This window comes from Amblyomma maculatum, chromosome 1 (assembly GCF_055883805.1).
Source record: "Amblyomma maculatum isolate TAMU_Amacu chromosome 1, ASM5588380v1, whole genome shotgun sequence".
In the NCBI taxonomy this organism is placed as follows: domain Eukaryota; kingdom Metazoa; phylum Arthropoda; class Arachnida; order Ixodida; family Ixodidae; genus Amblyomma; species Amblyomma maculatum.
This window is the reverse complement of record NC_139344.1, coordinates 153,055,963-153,075,105: the sequence shown is the minus strand read 5'-3', so window position 1 is coordinate 153,075,105 and position 19,143 is coordinate 153,055,963. Positions and strand designations below refer to the sequence as shown.

The 19,143-nt window shown below is 46.9% G+C and overlaps 1 protein-coding gene across 3 annotated transcripts; it reads left to right on the top strand.

Annotated features, from left to right (window-relative positions):
* Window positions 1-2,926: 2,926 nt before the first annotated feature.
* Window positions 2,927-15,092, top strand: Pgls (6-phosphogluconolactonase). 3 transcript variants are annotated; one of them, XM_084589333.1, is made up of 6 exons: window positions 2,927-2,981; window positions 3,135-3,236; window positions 3,329-3,529; window positions 3,610-3,746; window positions 4,111-4,251; window positions 14,871-15,092. In XM_084589333.1, exons 1-6 carry the CDS (start codon window positions 2,930-2,932, stop codon window positions 14,985-14,987), a joined length of 750 nt encoding a protein of 249 aa, XP_084445459.1. In that variant the 5' UTR covers window positions 2,927-2,929; the 3' UTR covers window positions 14,988-15,092. The 3 variants fall into 3 exon arrangements, with proteins under 3 accessions (XP_084445459.1, XP_084445460.1, XP_084445461.1); XM_084589334.1 differs by lacking the exon at window positions 14,871-15,092 and adding an exon at window positions 5,647-5,783; XM_084589335.1 differs by having other exon boundaries at window positions 2,944-3,236.
* The last annotated feature ends 4,051 nt before the right edge of the window (window positions 15,093-19,143 follow it).

The following is a 19,143-nucleotide window of genomic DNA, read 5'->3' as shown; positions in this document are numbered from 1 at the left end:
AGCATTAATACAGCTTAAACTGCTTAAACATTGTTGTCGCTCGCATGTGCCAGAAAACAAAAATTCATTTGCCATCTGACCGATCACCGTCACGCTTGGGGCCAAGGGGACGTGTATACTCGTGTTATATTTATTTTTCGTACACGCTACGGGAATTTTTAGCTCCGAAATTGATGGGCATGTATATATATATATGCGAGAAAGGAGACATCGTCCATATATTCTGTCTTGCGATTGAAGAAACTGCGGCTTCAACATGAAAAAGACCGACGCAAGCGTAAGAAGCGTGCCGCGCCGGCGGCGCAAGTTGGTGGCGGCAAAAACAGCGCGTTTGCTGTCGTGACTCGGAAGGGTGTTTATTTATGGGTATTTTGCTCAAGTGGTGGGATATGTTACAGCAAGAAACCCAAGCAGATGTAATTAACTGTTGGGGATGCGGTTGAAAATGCGTACATTTATTTCTGGCAGCGTTTCATAGATGGTCATGTTTTGGTTTAGATTTCTTTTACTAATTTAGTCGTTGAGTAAATGGTCGGGACGTACTGCAAAGTGCCTGTATTTGCATATTGTGTGCATCAATTGTAAATTCATAGTTTCAGTGTCATAATTCGTTATAGCTAATCAATGTCGGCACACAACAGGGCCGACTTTGGCCCAAGCTCGGTCAAGGCTGATCCGAGATCGTTTTTTGTTTCCTGTATTTGCATATATTGTGTGCAGAAATTGTAAATTCATAGTTTCAGTGTCATAATTCGTTATAGCTAATCAATGTCGGCACACAACAGGGCCGACTTTGGCCCAAGCTCGGTCAAGGCTGATCCGAGATCGTTTTTTGTTTAGTGGCCTAGACCGGCCAGCCTTATACTGGGCCCCACGTTAGGCATATGAAGGGCCGACATCGACAGGCTGCCAGACCTAGCGTGGTTACCAAGGTTGGGCCAAAGCCAGCTATAAGACAACCTTGCAGACAATGTCCACCCTAGCAGTGCAAAATGTTGCCTGAATAGTTTCAAATCTCAGTCTAACATTGCCATTAAGCAACGCACGTTCTCGATCCGTGGAAGAAATGGGGAACCTCAGAATGTTCTGCAAAGCTGAAACAAATGCAATGACTTTTTAAGACAACAGATTGCAAGGAGCAGATTTTTGGCAGTGAACATGACACAAGCATTTCCATGTCGACCAGGTCCACCATGTCAATCGAACAGAAACACTGCATCAAAAAAAAAAAAAAAGAAAAACACTACGAAGCAAGATACCACCACGCTGCGCGCACACACACCTAAAATCAATTTTCAGTCAGGCCCACACGAGGTACTGATTTCGGAGCAGCTAGTGACCCTCGAAAGTCGAGACAACTTATTTTAGTCATTTTTAAGTTTACGGCGGCACAAATGTAAAATGAAAGGGCATGCTCATGTTGCTGATATTTTTTATTTAAAAACTTTGCTCCGTACGCTTTCGCGCGAATATTATGTAAAATGTGTTTGCTAAAAACATACATGCTACTTGGCCAACCTTTGGCTGAACATTTGGTGCCGACTATAATTCCCCACCATGCATGTGCCGATGTGCGACTGGATAAAAGTATTTGGCCAACATCATGAGCAGTCAACTATATAGGTATATATGGCCCTACTTTGGGTCATGTTTGGCTGCCATGCATTGGGTGCCGATTAATCCACTATCATTTGCCGATAGTTGGCTATTCTGGCAAACTATTGCCAGTGTAATTGGCAGCCAACCAGGGCCCAACTTTGGGCCTGCAGGGCTGGCCGAGAATACCGGCTGCGAGCTCTGCCCAGTCGTTTACAAACAGTCAGCCAGTTTCAGTTGGGCAGTTTCTCGACGCATTTTGTGGCCCTTGTCTTTTTTTCCGTACGACGATCTTGTGTAAAGTGAAGTAATTGTTCGCAGTCTCTCGTAAAGTGCCGGAATCAAATGTAACTTGCTGGTCCTACGCGACACGTCCATCAACGACAAAAATAATAAAAAATAAAACGACTGCCGCTTCTCCTCTGTCATGCATGCCCCACTCCAGACGTTTATAGACAGCCCCCCCTCCCCTCCCCCCTTTCAATTTCAATTCCCGGGAAAACCCCGATTGGGAAACATTTTTACGAGCAATATATAGTTGTGCTGGCCAGCCCCGACACGGCCGTCTGCAACAGGGTCGTGGAGTGGGTCGGCCAGGTCGCTACTGGCTACGATGGCACGTTCGGTCATCCGCACATGTTTAGTCATTATTATTATTATATGTTTCTCTGGCGATCGAAATAAAGTTGTTCTCTCTCTCTGTAGTTGATGCTGCTGCGCTGCATTATTTTTCTTTTTTTTAGAAATAAGTTTCTGCGCTTGATTATTTATCTGTCTTACTGATATGTTTCTGCTTGCAGCTGCCTTTTTTTTCTGAAGCGCTGAAACAGCGCTTGCGTTTACACTTAAACTTTTACGCGCTAGGCAACAATTGCGCACGCTCAGAAAGGTTATTAATTCTGCGAACTATGATGGCTCAGCCATCGCCTAAAGGAGGCAATGGCTCAGATTATCAGAGTTCAGTCCAGTAACGTAAATTATGAAAAAACTGCAATTGTTGTTTTGTCCTTTTAATTGCCTATAACGCAGAAACCAACCTGCTTCAAAACAGGCATTGTATCAAGTGAATAATCAGCCATTACATTGCTGCTTCTCATGCTGGCTGCTGAAACCTAAACCGAAACTTGAGAAAAAATTTTATAATAATTATGTAGGGGGTCGTAGGTGCCAATTAAGGGGTGATCCTTATACAGAAATGTCATATGCATCATTAATAAGAAGAAAAATGCTGCCAAAAGTTGGTGTCCAAGCCTAAAGACCCTGACTTTGGCGTGCATTTGGTGCTAAATATTAAGCTGTCTGGCAACGACAAGTCTCTACGTTACATGTTTCTATGACAACTGGTTACACTTCCACTGGTCCGACGCGTCAGGTACTTACGTCCGGTGCGTGACGCCCTGTTGGCTGTATTTCCTTGTTGGCCTCGACAGATACAAGCTTGTTTAGGCACTTTGTTTGTTGACTCGTTTTCAGTGTGGTCATTACGCATAGAGGCCGTTTTCCTGAGACTGCCATGACGCTGAAGTTGATCGTTACAGATGACAAGGCATGTCTAATTTCACGTCTCAAACTTTTGATCCAACAAGTTGCCGATAACTTCGCTTCGTCTGGAAATGACTATATTAAAGTTGGTCTTTCCGGTAAGTAGCGTATAGTTTATTCAGCCCATATGGAGCACAAGAACGTTGCGCTGACTGTCAACTTGATCTGCCATGTCTTTTCTTTTTTCCAGGCGGCAGCATGGTTGGCATGCTTGCCAATTTGCTTCTTGAGGTAAAGACGGATTGGAAAAAGTGGCGGTTTTTCTTTTGCGATGAAAGACTTGTCCCATTCGACAACAGTGAGAGCACTTTCGGCTGCTACAAAGCGCAACTTCTACCTAAGCTTAATTTAAAAGAGGAGCAGTTTGTGGTCGTGAACCCGTCGCTGTCACGTAAGCCCCCACATCGTTAATCAACTGTTATCATTTCCTCGCCCAGCATCATAGTTCCGCATTTTTTTTTTTTTTTTTAGCTTTTGACGCAGCCCGAGACTACTCTGAAAAATTGGCAAAGTACTTTAATTCCACGCCTGAGTTTGATTTGCTGCTTCTGGGAATGGGACCTGATGGACACACGTGTTCCCTTTTTCCTGGCCACAAATTGCTTGAGGTGGGTGACCGCTTTCTTGCCGACCACTTTTCATTGAAGTTCTTAGCTTTTGATTCCACAGTGGAAAGGGTGTTGCATGTAACGGGCCGTTTGTTGCTTTTGACTGACTATTTTCATTGATTCCTCAGTGCTGCGTTACTGCCTGTGTAATATACAAGTGTCTTCATTTTCTCCTCTTTTCATGCGATCTGCCGAGTACAAACTCATAAATCTGGTATGTGTTGTATATGGGAACTTAGAGGCTATACGGATGTGCTCAAACTTCCATGTTGCCTAATAATATAGGTGCCTAATACTGTTTAGATTTTTTTTTTTTTTTTTTTGTGGCTGAAGACTTGAAGGCTTAATGGTATTCTTATTCTAGGAAAAAAGCAAGTGGGTGGCTGGAATTACAGACTCTCCAAAGCCACCGCCATGCCGAGTGACCTTAACTTTGCCGATCATCAATTCTGCTAAGCTGGTTGTGTTTCCAATTTCTGGCATGGAAAAGGCTGAGACTGTACTTGTGAGTTGCTACCTCTCCATTCTTGTTGTCAAGATTTTAAAGATTGAGTCATGGAATGTTGTAGTCCCATTTCATTTTGTGCTCATAGTTACCTGAATTCCCTTTTGTTGCCAGAACATTCATTTCAAGAACTGAGCTTTTTGGTTGAATGGTATAAAAAGAAAAATCAGCAGTGTAGTGATAAGGCTTAAAAATATTTGCTGGTAGTAGGGGTTGTGGCCATTGCAAAAATAGGTTACTATTTTTTATCATCATGATGAGCGGTAATAGAAGAAGCATGAAACTTGTAGTGAAGTTTTGAAATGCACCTAGACGTGTCACTAGCCTGACAGTTTGTAGGGTAAGCATTTAAAGATGTCATACATTTTTTCATTTTATTGATCTACATTATGTTATCTTGTTCTTAGTGTAGCAATATTAGTTGAACTGCTATTCGGCACCAACCGGGTTAAGTGGAGAAATATGGGAGAGGCCTTCGCCCTGCAGTGGGTATAGTCAGGCTGATGATGATGATGATGATGGGTATGTAGCAACAAACTTATATGTGAAAAAATAGTACAGGCATTCGGTTTTGCCATTTTCACATTTTGGTCATTGTGTAATCACACAGTTTGTAAAATCTTGTACTTTGTAGTGCCCTAATTTGACAACCGATAAAAAAGTGCAAGCACACACCGGTTGTAAGTTAACATGCCTTCCTATCCATTGTCAAATTAGTGTGCCATATTGCGATACTTGAAGGAACAAGCAGCCTAGGTAAAAGTCCTGTTGCTGCTTTGTTTTCCTGTGTTTGTTTAGAACTGCTGCACTTCAAAGCAAGGTTATTTGCAGGTCTGCTTTATATTTGTTATGGTGGAAATAGTGAATTTAGACATCTGTGAAGAGAACCAGAATGACAGTTTCGTTTACATTGAAGTTGATGAGGCAGGTCATGTTCATATTTCTTGTTACTATAGACCGTTTTACCGAGAGCAAGCAGGAGAGAAGGAAAATACTCTCTAGCCAGATTCCTTGCGCCGGCCCATTGTTGCCAGTACCGAGTGGGCTGTGCATTCGCACGCTTCTGCATAGCAGAGCGGCCTTGCACCTCAGTATATTGTCGTTTAAGAGACTTAAATACCTTTATTAGCGCCCCTTTTAGTGGTAATGTCATCGGTACAGCAATGCGTGATCGTGGACTGCACAAACAATCAAAGAAATCGCAAGATGATTGCCGAGAGCGTATGCGGGTAGCATGCATCGACAGTCCGAGTTCGGCTGTGATATGTTTCTGCTTCACTGCTTTCCAGTCTATCCTGATTTAATTCTCCTATGAACGTTTTATGTAAGCCAGATAGACTTAATACCAATGACGGACTCACGAATATGATGCCCATTTCACTTCCTCCGCCGTAGCAACCATGCGCGCCGGGCAAGCCGTGCCTCCCGCAAGCCCTCCGTGCCAGCGATATACGGTGGATCACTTCAGCCTGCGCAAGAAGAGCATGCTAAAATCTGTTTTTCACTTAAACAATAAGCCGACAGCAAAAAAAAAAAAATATTTCTTGCGAATTTCTGACCCATACCATGTTATTGATAATTGCAATACAAATAAGTTACGCAACACATTGCCGCTAGTGCGGCGCGCGGCTCATCGTCTGCACGCTGGCTCCGCTGCTAATGCGTCACCGAAATTTACATCTTTCTTTTACTGATACAAGATATCGGCAGTAAGGCAGTTCCATGAGAGACCATTTACTCTAGCGCTGAGCAATTACAAATTGCGCCGTCGGATGTGCCTTCGATGCGAAACAGTTTAGGCCTAGTGACGACTACGGAGTAGCGCTCGACGAGAGTGCTGTAATCTGCCGCGCCAGCGGGCGGCGCTGCTTTTGTATGTGCTGCGAATTTGTCGTCTTCGTTCATGGTGCAGCTAAGAGAGCACGTTTTTCTCAACAATACGTCATGCAAACGATGCTGCTACGACGTACGGGATGGGGGTATACGATGTTTCACCGGGGGACGAACACCAAGGCTGCATACAAACGTCGACGGATGGTACTTTAGACAGTTCTTTAATGTGCTGATCTTGAACCGTGGCTTAACTTGAAAGTATAGATTGTTGAAGCAGTACAGCTCGATCGTATGCCGAAATGGGTCGTACTTCACGTTAAATCAATGTGGCGATAACTGGAGAGCATCTTTCGTAGTATCTGCATTCCGCGTTCGGTAGCTGCCCATACGGTTCATTCGCTATGTGTTTGTGTGTACAGTTACCATTGCGATTACAAAATATAATTGAAAATACATGTATCGTGAAAGATCAACAGATACATCCTCACTGCGGAAGTGGAGCGCAGTCCTTCGCTGTCACCCCGGCCGCTAGTGCTCTTTCCAACAGCTGCTGCCCGATTACAAAATATAATTGAAAATACATGTATCGTGAAAGATCAACAGATACATTCTCACTGCGGAAGTGGAGCGCATTCCTTCGCAGCCACCCCGGCCGCTAGTGCTCTTTCCAACAGCTGCCGCCGTGCCAAACGGATGGTATACGGTTTGCTGGCGCGCTCAAACAAAGCACAAATAGCACCAAGGTGTCGGATAGCTTTCACGAGCACTGCGAAACAGCAATTTTACACTGCCGCACCGAAGCATCAACACGCACCGCACAGCCCAAGATGGCGTCAAGAGGAGCCGCAGCGGACTTTCCCAGTTTGGCTCATACGGGGCGGCACCATCAAACTAAGATGGCTGCGCCCAGGCATCGAAACTAAAAAGGCCTATAGGGATCTGGTTGCCTGCTACTTGAGTTATAATTTGAATGACTTTTGTGTGTTCCTTGAGAGGCAGCTGGCATATCTAGTGACTGCTTTTAGGTGCCATCATTTTATTCAAGCAGCTCGGAATCGTGCTCTGAAACTGGACCTAACGTCCCATTATTTGATGTAATCACATGGCTGAGACCTGGAAGAGGTGCATTGGAAATAAATTCTGCTGAGGTGTACTTGGCGCAATAGGTCTTGTGGCCATGTTCAAGTCTAGAGATTAATGTTAAATCGGTAATATTAATTTTATTAGCATGACTCCGTACTTATCCAGTAACAAACTTGCAGCACTATGGAAACTAGGAGATCTCTTCATTTAATCATGAGGGCTTGTGTTCCTCCGCAACATATGCAGATATTATTGCAAAAGGATATAAATAGCTACTGTCTTTGTACCAAACCGTGAAAGAATATTTAGAATAGAACTATGTGCCTGATGTTATGCTGTTTTTCACATCTGCACTTTCTGTTGAACATATGCAGACGAGGCCGCGGAGATGAGTTCAGTCTTGTGTGCTGTCTATTTTTTTTTAATGTGAACCATTTTTGTCAAAAAACAGGCTTTCTTCCTTAGGCCAGGAGGTGTTTTTATGTCTTCTCCATATCTGTCGCTCACTGGTACGGTCCTGTCTAAATTACAGGTGTGCGTTCTATGGCTTAGCAAGAACATCATACCTTAAATGACGACCTAGTACATAACCTAGGTTTGCGTTTTTTGACTGGTTCATACAGGATGTCACCTGTGAATAGTCTACATAGAAACAACCGCCACTAGCAGACAGAAGAACGATGTTTACATGTAAAACTGATTGCTGGCCTATATGGTGCATTATGAATAAAACAAAAGTTCTACAGCACTAAAAAAGATGAGCACACAGATAGACATAAGGACAGGGCAGGTACCTGTGCTGTCCTTGTCTAGCTGTGTGCTCATTTATTTTTAGCACTTTGGAGCTTTACCTTTATTCACCATGCTTACCTGTTCATGCATTCTGAAGATCCGTTTGTTCTGGAAATCTCTCTTAGCCCAAAGCTATGAAATGCCTCTCTAGAATGCTGTTTAACAACAAACCTCAAGCCATCAAATCACTCATCCTCTGTTTTGAAGAGCAGGGCCAGGAATTTAACATACTGGACGCACTTCCTGATATCGCTTGGAGACCCAACCCACTTCCACCTTGGTATAGCTTCCTTGCTGTGTGCGACCTGACATTAACACACATTCATGAAGCACAAAATGGACTTAACATCCAATTCTGCTGTGTACCAAGCCACGTAGCAATTGGCAGTAACGAGAGAGCTGATGTACCGTATTTTCCGGTGTATAAGTCGCACCTTTGTATAAGTCGCACCCCCCTCCAAACGGCAGTTTTTCCGAAAAAAAAACATATATAAGTCGCACCGTTGTATAAGACGCACCTGTTCACTCAGTAGAAAACTCGTTGAGGATCGCGCTGTTAGAAAGTGCGACGAAAATAAACGATTGCGGCGGCCGCCGCATATGCACATACCGTATCTCGTGATGAGCAGTGCTGACACACGTGCATATACCGTCCAAAGTCCAGACAATACTTTTTCAAAAATGTTTTATTTTCATACATATATATGGTATGTATGGTACGCGTATGGTACGCGTATGGCACTCACAGACGGCGTTTAGGCAAACCCATCAAAGCCTTCTTCCTCCGAGTCGCTGACAAATAATTCAGCAACTGCAGGTGGGAGTTCCTCCGCAGGCGCATCGCTGTCTTCAGACTCGCTGGTGTCCACTTCGCCGTCAGCATCGTCACCACTCGCGAACGGGATCAGCCCAGCCTTTGTGAACCCGGCTACTACTGTTTTTTTGGAAACGGAGTCCCAAGCATCGGCGACCCATTTGGCTACCTCTCCAAACGTCGCGCGTCTCATACGTCCTGTTTTAGTAAAACTGTGGTCCCCCTCGGACATCCACGACTCCCACAAGCGTCGCAGAACCGCTTTAAAGCTGCGGTTCACAGAAATGTCAAGTGGCTGCAGCATCTTCGTCATGCCACCGGGTATGACCACTGGGACGCAGTTCTTCGCACTGATTTTTTTTTTTTAATGAAATCTGTGATGTGCGCCCGCATGCTGTCCATCACAAGCATTCCTTTGCTCACATGAAAAAATCCTTCAGGTCGGCGCGAAAAACACTGATCAAGCCACACACTCATCATGTCTTCGTCCATCCAACCTTTAGCATTGGCCTGTATCACCACAGCAGGAGGAAAGCAGTCTTTTGGTAGCGTCTTGCGCTTAAAAATTAGCATGGGAGGCAGCTTCGTACCGTCCGCGCAACAGGCGAGAACAACGGTGAAGTGCGATTTTTCATGGCCAGTTGTTCTCACCGTTATTGTTTTTTCCCCTTTCTCGGCGACGCTTCTCCCAAGGGGAACATCGAACGTAAGCGGGACTTCGTCCATGTTGACAATGTGGCTCGCGCTGATGTTCTCGTTCACAATTTGTTCCTTTACAAACGCACTGAAGTTATCCAGTTCTTGAAAGTCGTCGGGGAGCTTCTGGCACACTGTCGTCCGCGCTCGCATCACCAACTTGTTCCGCCGCATAAAGCGGAAGCACCACGACGGATTTCCCTTAAATCCAACAGTATTCATCTCTGTTGCAAGGGTCTTCGCCTTGAGACGCAGCTGCACTGTCGATAGCCCCCTGCCTTCGGCTCGTTGCTCTAGGACCCACGCACGCAGACGATGCTCAAGCTCCGGCCAGCGCGCCTTCTTGCCGCGGTTGGCCTTCTTGGTCGACTTCATTGTCCGGAGCACGCTGGTGGCTTTGCGCCAGTCCCGGATCATTTTCTCACTAACGTCAAACTGCCTTCCTGCAGCCCGGTTCCCATGCTGCTGTGCGAATTCAACTGCACGCAGCTTGAATTTCGCGTCGTAACTTTTTCGCCTCGCAGGCGGCGTCATGGTTAGCGAGAAATCAGACACGACAGATGCACGGCACGCCGTACACGCCGGAACGATCAGTGCAATGAAAATGCCAAGAAAGATGCCATGGCGGACGGAAGTGACGCAGCGGAAGCAGCTCAAAAATTGAAATTTGTATTTTTGTATTGGCGAGCTACCATTTTAAAATTAACAACACATTTTCCTCCTTCAGACAAAAACTGCCTATTAGAATGTGCCGCATTTTGTTTTGCAAGTCAATTTTGAGTTTCTTCCGAAATGTAGTTACTGTGCGCGGCAGAAGGTCATCATCATCATCATTTTTCTGGCTAGGGTATAGTGTTCTAGAATTGGGAAGTGTGCCGTCTTCGGCGCGCGGCAATGGGAGCGACGCGTTCGCCGGAGCGATGAAAAGCGTAGGTGGCGCTGTCAGCCGTAGGAGCGCATCACAAGCGCGCGCGCCGCAGAGGAAACGCTTGGGGCGTCTGCTTCTGCGGCTCGTTTCCTGCGTGAATTTTGTTGCATCGCGTTGCTTCTCTGGCTGTTGTACTATGGCGCGTTATTGAGCGAAGAGCGATGATTGGTCAAACAGGAAAACACATGTTTGCAGAGAGCGCAGTAACAGTTCCGTCCGTCTCGTATGACTTTCGCCCCCCCCCCCCCTTCTTCTACTGAATGCTCTTTTCCTTCCTTTCGTTCTTTCTTCTTGCTCATTGCGCGCTCTTTCTGCTGCCTTCCCTATTCGAATCCTTCCCTTCTCGAAATACACTCAAAGCATGGTTTCCTAAGCAACAGCACCGCGGAAGGCCTTCGGGTAACTTTGCAGTCCAGAGTCGACCTCGTTGACTACTTATCTGCAAAATGTGGTTTTACATACATTATCACATCGAGACTAAGCCAAGACAAACTAGAAAACCTCTTCGGCATCGTGAGGCAATTTATTGGCTGCAACGATCATCCCACTACGTCGCCGGTTCAATTTTTAGTGACAGTTAATGCCCTGGCATTTTAAAACTTAGCGAAGCCCCCAAAGGCAGGAAATTGTAATGCTGAAATTGTAAATGCCTTACTTGGAATTAGCCGTACAAGCGAGAAACCTTCCCAGCTTCTTTCAAATCCTATTGATGAGCTTGACCGTTTGGTTCACGAGGGAAGGCTCGAGGACGTCGAAGAATTCCCTTTTTTCAGATGACCACAGATACGTCGGCACAGTTCTAGCCGTCTCATAGCTTATATTGCAGGATATGTCGCTAGAAAGTTCATGAAGAAGTCAAAATGCAGTACTTGCGCCGCTTATCTCATTTCAAGCAAATCGTGCGGGGCACAAAAAGAAAATCAATATCTCAAACTTCGACCACGGAGGTCTTCTTTATCCGTCCTCGGAGCTTGCAAAGCTCGTGCACACGCTGGAAGAGTCCTTCACGGTTTTTGTTTAGTTCAAGAAAGATTACCGCAAATAGCATGCGTGAATTTGCTTTGTTTTTGCAAAGCGCAGAGGTTTCCAAGTTTGGTTGCCCTACTCATGACAAAGAAATGACACTTAACATAGTGAAGTTCTACGTCCTCATGCGATTGCGTTTTTATGCCAAGTCGCTAAACCAAGAGCAGACCTCTAAAGCAAAGCAGGTAAAGCACCTAAAGCTGAGGAGGTGCAAGTAATCGTGTTTGAGGACTTTAATCATTCGGTTTTTCTCTTGTGTGTTTTAATTTAGCAGCTTAATTTATTCACGGCCTAGTACAGTTCATTAATATTCTCATATAGTTCTGTACAGTTTTATACGTTTGTACCATATTCTTGCACTAAGTCGCGATTTTTTTTTTCACGTCGTCCATTATGTGGTTTCGTTCATTGCTATGTGCTCTCATTCATTCATTTCGCCAGTTGATATGTATTCACCCACATTTAAATAAAGTCATCAGTAAGCGCTGGCATAATTTCTGTCTTCAAGCAATCTTCGCATACCTCTATTTACATGTGGTGCAAAAAGTACGCTAGCCTAGCCTAAAACACCATTCACTGCGTTTTCAGTACGTGCGAGTGTCGATGGAAGACTTCAGTCTAGCCCGCATAAACCGGTGCATCCAATATTAAAAATTTACATGATCATAGAAATGCGTTAGACATTCCTCATTGAACCTCCCGCTAGTGTTCGAAAAATAAAGCACCCAATACGTTCAGGAAATATATCTTGCCGTTGCTTGTCACTTCGTCGGCAATCTGTATCTTACATTAGAGAGATTTAGCTTACCGTGATCCGCGATCCGCCACCGTGGCTCTCTACCGCGCGTGGGCGGGGCGGTCAAGCTGATTGGTCCCGACGCGGTAGGTCTGTGTGCCGACATCCAGTATGTGGCGCCATCTGTCGGCGTCAAGGGTGGTCTGGGCATGCGCAGTGGAACGTGCGGTGGCGGATCCCAGTAGCGGATCACGGTAAGCTAAAACTCTCTATTGCCTGTATTTGTATTGCCGTTCCCTGACGACGGCCGCTTATTTTATAGGGAACTAGTTGTTTTGTTCATGAACATAACCGTTTTAATACATTTAGACAAGCGTGTGGGAGCTAAAGCGACACAATGTATTGCTACGCGCCTTCGGAGTCCGATTGAACTAGCGGTGACGGTTCACCCAGCTGTCTGCTCCGCGCTCACTGCGCTCCTCCTGCACACAGTGCCCTCTCTCCTGTCATCGCTGAAACGACCAGCTCGCCGGCGGCAGACGGCACACTTCTCAATTCTAGAACACTATAGCTAGGGCGCATGCCTGCGCCCACCATGTAATTTTTTTTTAATTGTTGTGTTTAACGTCCCGCAGTGACATCGGCTATGAGGGACGCCGTAGTGGTGGGCTCCAAATTAAATTATGCTACCTGGGTCTCTTAGCGTGTGCTGATGTCACGAAGTACACAGGCACCTTTCGCCCGCCGCGGCCCGGATTTATTCCATACATAAGTCGCACCGGTGGATAAGACGCACCGACGAAAATTTTAGAAAAAAACCGCGACTTATACACCGGAAAATACGGTATGTGTCGCAGCTACCTATAATGCTAAAATACAAAAATGTGAAAAGCCGCATAATGATAGTATGAAAATTTAGAGAAAAATTGCAGGCATCCTGAGATGATGAAGTAATTAGCAAGTTACACCTAGTATAAGAGAGAATCGAACAAAAGTTGAGGGGGAGCCTCAGTTCGCAGCCAGTGTTTTGACAAGGGGACTCACCTTTGTTTGGGCAGCACGATCATTACTGGCAGGGTTTATATACCTCCTTTTCAAAAATGCAAAGGCAAAGGGGTAGAGGTGCGGAGGGAACTGGTGCTCCCCCCTCAACATTTGTTTGGTGCTCTGTTTTCTCTCTCACATTGAGTATACTGATAGGCTTTCCTACTATTAGTAAATTAGGGGTGTAATGCATATCGTCTGTTACCCTGAGGAGATGTGCATGCCTCAGAACAGTAAGAGGGATTATGGTGAACGCACTGTCCAAAGTGCACAAGACGTGTGATTAAAGTAGATTTTTCAACTTGTGCTCAAAAACTTACAACGGTTCAATGACCAGCCTGATTTTCCGACAGACACGTGAAGGCGCCCGAAATTGCGGCAAATGTGCGGAAGCAGACGGAGCATGTCCAAAAGTGAAAAAATGCCGTTGCTCTGGCATATCGTTTGAGATAATGCATGCAAGTGAAACAGGTACTCCTCCTCGCTCGGTCACTAATTGTAACAAGCTGGCAAAATTCGGTGCATCGCAGCACCGCAGAACTAGTCATGCATCTTGACAAAACGAGGAGAGAAGTGCAGACGGCGTGGCCGGCACCGGCAAAACGAGGACGGCTGTGCTGCACTACTTGAACTAGTGCAGCTGGTGCAGCGAAATCGAAGAGATCTATGCAGGGAGAAAGTCGACTTATCCCTCTCAATCCAGCCCTGCTTGGCGCATTAATGCGATGCTCTTTCCTAGCGCATTACCTTTGTTTACATGAATGCGATGCGCTAGGGACCGGGTGCGATCGATGCAATGCGCTGGCTGTCGCATTCATGTAAACACGGCTTTTGGCGGCCATTCCTGCGTTTCGCGTCGGTGTTGTCCCTCGTAACCAGCTCCGGAGCCGGGGCAGCGCGCGCTCCTGCCACCGTGCTCGCCGCTGCGTGTACCCCTCCCCCCTCGTGTTCTCTGGTTGCTGCACTCTCTCCTCCCGCCACCGTCCGCCACTGCGTGTACCCCCCCCCCCCCCCTTCTTTCTGCGGGGGGACGGTGTTTTCCGGTTGCCGACACGGTGTGTGCATTCCAAGACGAAACACAGAGCCACGTCTTGACTCGCTAGCGGCATCAGTCAGTCGCTGCTATATCTTCGCCACACAACGTTTCTATGGGCCCACGCGCTGCCTCCCGTGACCTCCCGAATCACAGCTTCCTTCATGACAGTCAAGAACTGTTAGTGGAGTGTTTCTTGAAAAAATGTGTGTCAAAAATAAAAAGTTGTCCAATTGTACATACATGTGTTGTTCGAATTCTAATTCTAACAGCTAATGAGCTGTGCTGAAATTTCGCATTAGGAAGTAACGTAATTGTCGGCAATTTTTTCTGGGAAATGTTTTGTTTGACAAAGTGATTCGACATTGGAAGGCTTTGGATTAATTTCGAGCGCCCAGAGCTCCTTATAGTGCACCGAAATTTATCGCACGACCTTTTTTGCATTCTATCCGAGCAGTAATGCATCCGCAGATCTAGCCTGCAACCTTGCGCTTGGCAGCAGAACTCCGTGGCTGCTTAGCAATCGGACTGCTGATATCTAATTTTTGATTGATGTTTAAATGGTTTAAGTGGCGAGTGGTATCTGAGGTCTTCAAAAGTATGTTTCTTCTTGCATGAATGTTTGCATCTTCAGAAGGTGCTCCACCCGAAGGATGGAGAGCAGCTTCTGCCAGCGTCACTTGTTCGGCCTACCAAAGGTGATGTCATCTGGCTATTGGACAGCGCGGCTGCTAGCCTGCTGCCAAAATGAATCCTGTCTCGGCACATTTTGGCTTCAGTTCGTGTGTACCATGGAAAAAACCTTCCCGGCGAGGCTATGGGTCAAGCAGTAAATAAAAGGCGTTCCACACATGGATGTCTTGTTTGTACAGCCGCAGTGCATCGTGTGTGCACCATGAATTTATTAGGGGCTTTCCGTGAGGGTACTCACCCCCCCCCCCCCCCCACACACACACACACATGCTCAAGAAAGGAAGGCAGGGAAAAGCGAAAAATGACTTTTTAGGGTGTTGGAACGCGAAATTCGGCGACGGCTGGTGCTCAACAGGAGCACTGAGAGGTCACTATTCGGAGGCGTGTCTTGTGTATATCTAACTCAAAGCAGCTGTAATCAAACGGATTGTCCCGGAGTTGCGAGGAGTTTTCATAGGTCCTTCGTCCGACGCCTTACTTCGGCTTGTAATGATGCCCATCGTTGCGTTTTGATGCTATAACTGTCTTCAGTTTGGGTGGCACGCACCGCAGGGTCTTCACGCTGCATTTTCAGCTATGACATCACGCACAGCTGCTCGCATTTTGTTCTGCAGGAGGGGCGAGGATGCGCTGATGCTGAAAACGGGCTAGAGGAGCGCCAGGGGCCGTTGTTCGCCAAGCGAGGAATTATTTTAATGCGGGAGCATAGGGGTTTATGTTGGGAAGATGACCGTCGACTGAGGCAGCCGAAAGGGAAAAGGTATGCGAAGTGTAGAAAGGAGAAATGGAGTGTAGAAAGAGACTTGAGGTTCTTGGGGGGGGATAAGGAATGTGAAGAATTGAGGGGCACAGCCCTAAAACTGTCTCCTATTAGGTTTAGGGACCACCGCAATGGGGCTGTGCAGAGGAAGGGGAAGAAGAGATAAGAAAGGGGGGGGGGGGAGGGATGGGAAAAAGGGGGAGGAGATGGCACGGCTACGCCGGAAGGACGCGCCCGTGGTGTTTAGAGGCGGGGGCGAAGGTGGGTGTCTTCCAGAAACACTGGAAGCAACCTGAGGGTGGCAGTTTGTTTGACTGACGCACAGTTCGGGAACAACATGTCATCGAGGGCCATAGAGGGAAGTCCCAGGTGTCAGTATCCAGTGTAAAAAGAGAAACCCAGCGGATGTGTGAGGAGAACAGGGAAGATGACAAAGCACAGTTGTGGAGGGAGAGCTGTGTTGAGGAAGGTTTGAAAACGGGATGGCCAATCAGCACCGAAGGCGTGACTAGGCCAGCGCACTGAAGTCGCCTACGTCACGGCTACGGGAAGCGCCGCGAATAGTCTGCAAGTGAAGTTGCGAGCGCGTATAGAGTCAAGTCGCAAGGGTCGCTTCTTGGCTCATATCCGCGTGCGGTTTCATTTGCTGATCCTCCACAGCCCATCATCTTGTAGTGACGTTCGCTGCAGGGCAAGAGGGTGATTACACCGGCCTCGTTTGAGGCGACGGCGCCATGTTTCAGTGGCCAAATATGAGAAAGTGGTGCGGAGGAGGTGGCACGTGGAGCGCGCGTCTTCTGCAGATGAGGACAGACGCAAAGTGCGTGTGCCGGCCAATATATTGCAATACCGCGGTTAGCCTTGTCCTGACGTGTGCTTCAATGGCATGTTTTGCTGCTTTGTTGGCATGGTGGTTCCTTCAATGAGTGCTGGGCAGTGAACGGCAGCGGGGAGCGGCAAAGAGCCAGGCCGGAAATGTGAGATGCCATGCAATCCAGTCATGTACACACATTCCCATCAGTCGCCGCCCGGTTTTAAAAAATTTGACAGCATTAAAAGCCTGGTTAGAGAAAAACCGGCATCTGGCGTTTGTCATGAAATATGCTGATTGGTTGACGGTATGTGATGTCATGACCGCGCGCAGCCTGAGCATGTGAGGGGTTACCAAATGTGGCGGAACTGTGCCTACATGCGTTTGACAACCTTCATCAGGGCGAGGGATGGATGACCATGCTCGGCTTTGTTCCTTGTTTCTTTAATGTTGGAAATCGGTGCACAAATTCGTCATTTTCTTTATTGCATTTTTATTGCATAAACAATACTACGCCAGGTTTCAGCCCGTCGCGTAAACCTGACCGGTAGCCACGTTAGACCTTTAGAGCGAACGCAGATTGGGCCCCTCTTCAAGCCGTCGGGTAAACTCGGTTGGTAGCCACGTCGCGCCGCAGAAGAAGAAACAGAAGCTACGTCGGCTTTGCTTACGCAACTTACTGGGTTTAACTAAAGCTAAACCCCAGCTGATTTTTTTCTTTATTTCTGCAATTCTAACCTTATGTTACCTCTGCATTTCAGCTACCAATCTTCCAATCCTTTTCTTGCGCATATTTATTCACCTCGTCATTGTCTTTAAACCGGCCTTGGGAAGAGTGATTCAGCGATGGGACAGAGACCCGCACCAGTTGCGCCATTTTGATACAAATACAGTTCTCTGCGCATACTCCATCAAAAACATTAAATTGACCGAAATTGCTCCATCTTGCTAGAGACGAATTTTTTCTTTGTCAGGTGTGTCGGGACATTCGAAGTGGCGATAACTATTGCTGTTTCATTCACGCCGCATGTGTTTGATCATTATGAATATTCGATTTTTTTGTTTGCCATCTGAACTCGCAGTCAGCCATCGTCATCACATATTCCAAACGGCATTTACTGGTTGCAGCATTTTACAGCTTCACATGTACCTGTTACCCTTTGTGCGTCAGCGGGACACTATGTTCCACTCTTCATTCTGCAGAAAATAATTCCTCCTCAAACAACCGTCGCAATCAGCTCAACTGTCAGTGCTGCCATCAAGCCTGTTTTTGTAAGCTCGAGAAAAATTGTTTTATGGCGCTTTCGAAAGGCAGCATACAGTAGCGCCACAATAGTTGAAATTTTTTTCGTTTGGTAGGCTTTTGAATTTTTCTCATTCGTTTCGGGGAACCTGCCGTTCAAAATGCCGGGTAAGTTTATATTTTTGTGGTTTCTTAAATCATTTCTGGCTCACGTTTATCAAGTTTTCGATAAATTTGTGCAGTAACTTGTGGGCGTCTAATTGGATCCCTCTGCGTCCGGTGTTCATACGCAGCCGATAGTACGCGGCACCATGCGGAGAGGGAGACCCACAGCAGAGTTCGAGCACCGACCCGAAAGGGGTCCGGTCTGCTCTTGCCACGCTAGTGCACTCTCACCCCGAGGGAATCAGCGACACTCAGGCACAGTCATTTAATCGCAGAAAGCTATGGTACAAAACGCTGCGCAGTAACACCTATGCTACACGCACCAGATGTCCACCGCAGCCTGAAAATGAACCACCGCGGCAGCGCGCCTCGACAACGGTTGGAGAAGACAGGCCGGAGCGGTGGGAAAACTGTCGCCGGGCCGTCCAGCAGCGGAGGCTACACGGCAGATATGGGGCTAAGAACGAGACTGATAAGGTACGCAAATGTAAATTGGCACAGGTTTTTGAAAAAGCGGAAAATGGTCGCTCACGTACCTTGCCGCTGCGGCCGGTTCACGTGACCCGTGCTCGTCGCCTCTGCATCTGTACTCCCCCGCACACCCGCAACCCGGCTCACCAGGACGCAACTTTGTGCCTACGCCACGTTAACAGTGCCTAATGAGAGGGCCGGCACAGAGCAGCACCCCGTACAGCGGACCGGACAGCTGGCCAGAGATTAAAGGGGGGGGGGGAATACTCTTGTGCCTCACGGACAAGGATTCGCGTGTGTCGCAGGTCAGCACAGGCTGCGCCGGCAGACGTCGCGAAACCCGACAAACTGCAGCAATAAATGTATCGTTGCGCAGTCGTAAAAAGAACTGCCACGTTTTTCGTGAAGTCTTGGTGGAGGTTGCATAGAAATATATTTCTTGATTTCGCGCACTTTAATGCATTGCAAGAACCTCGCTTACGCACGAGGAGGCCTTGGAATTGTTCTTTAGTCTTCCTAGTGTGAGTACAGTGGAGATGAAGCCAAAAGTAATGACTTTGAATTCGTGCCTGAGATTGCGCCGACGGAAAGCAGCCAAGAGAGTGACGACATACATCGATGCATAGCAAGCAAGTAGAAAAGCTCTCCAACAAAAAATATTAAGAGACCAGCTGATATTGTGACGAAGAAATGAGCGTTCCTGCTGACAGGTGACAATGCTGAAGTGTGTGCAGTTAAGTGGTGCTGTACTATGCTGTGTCCCG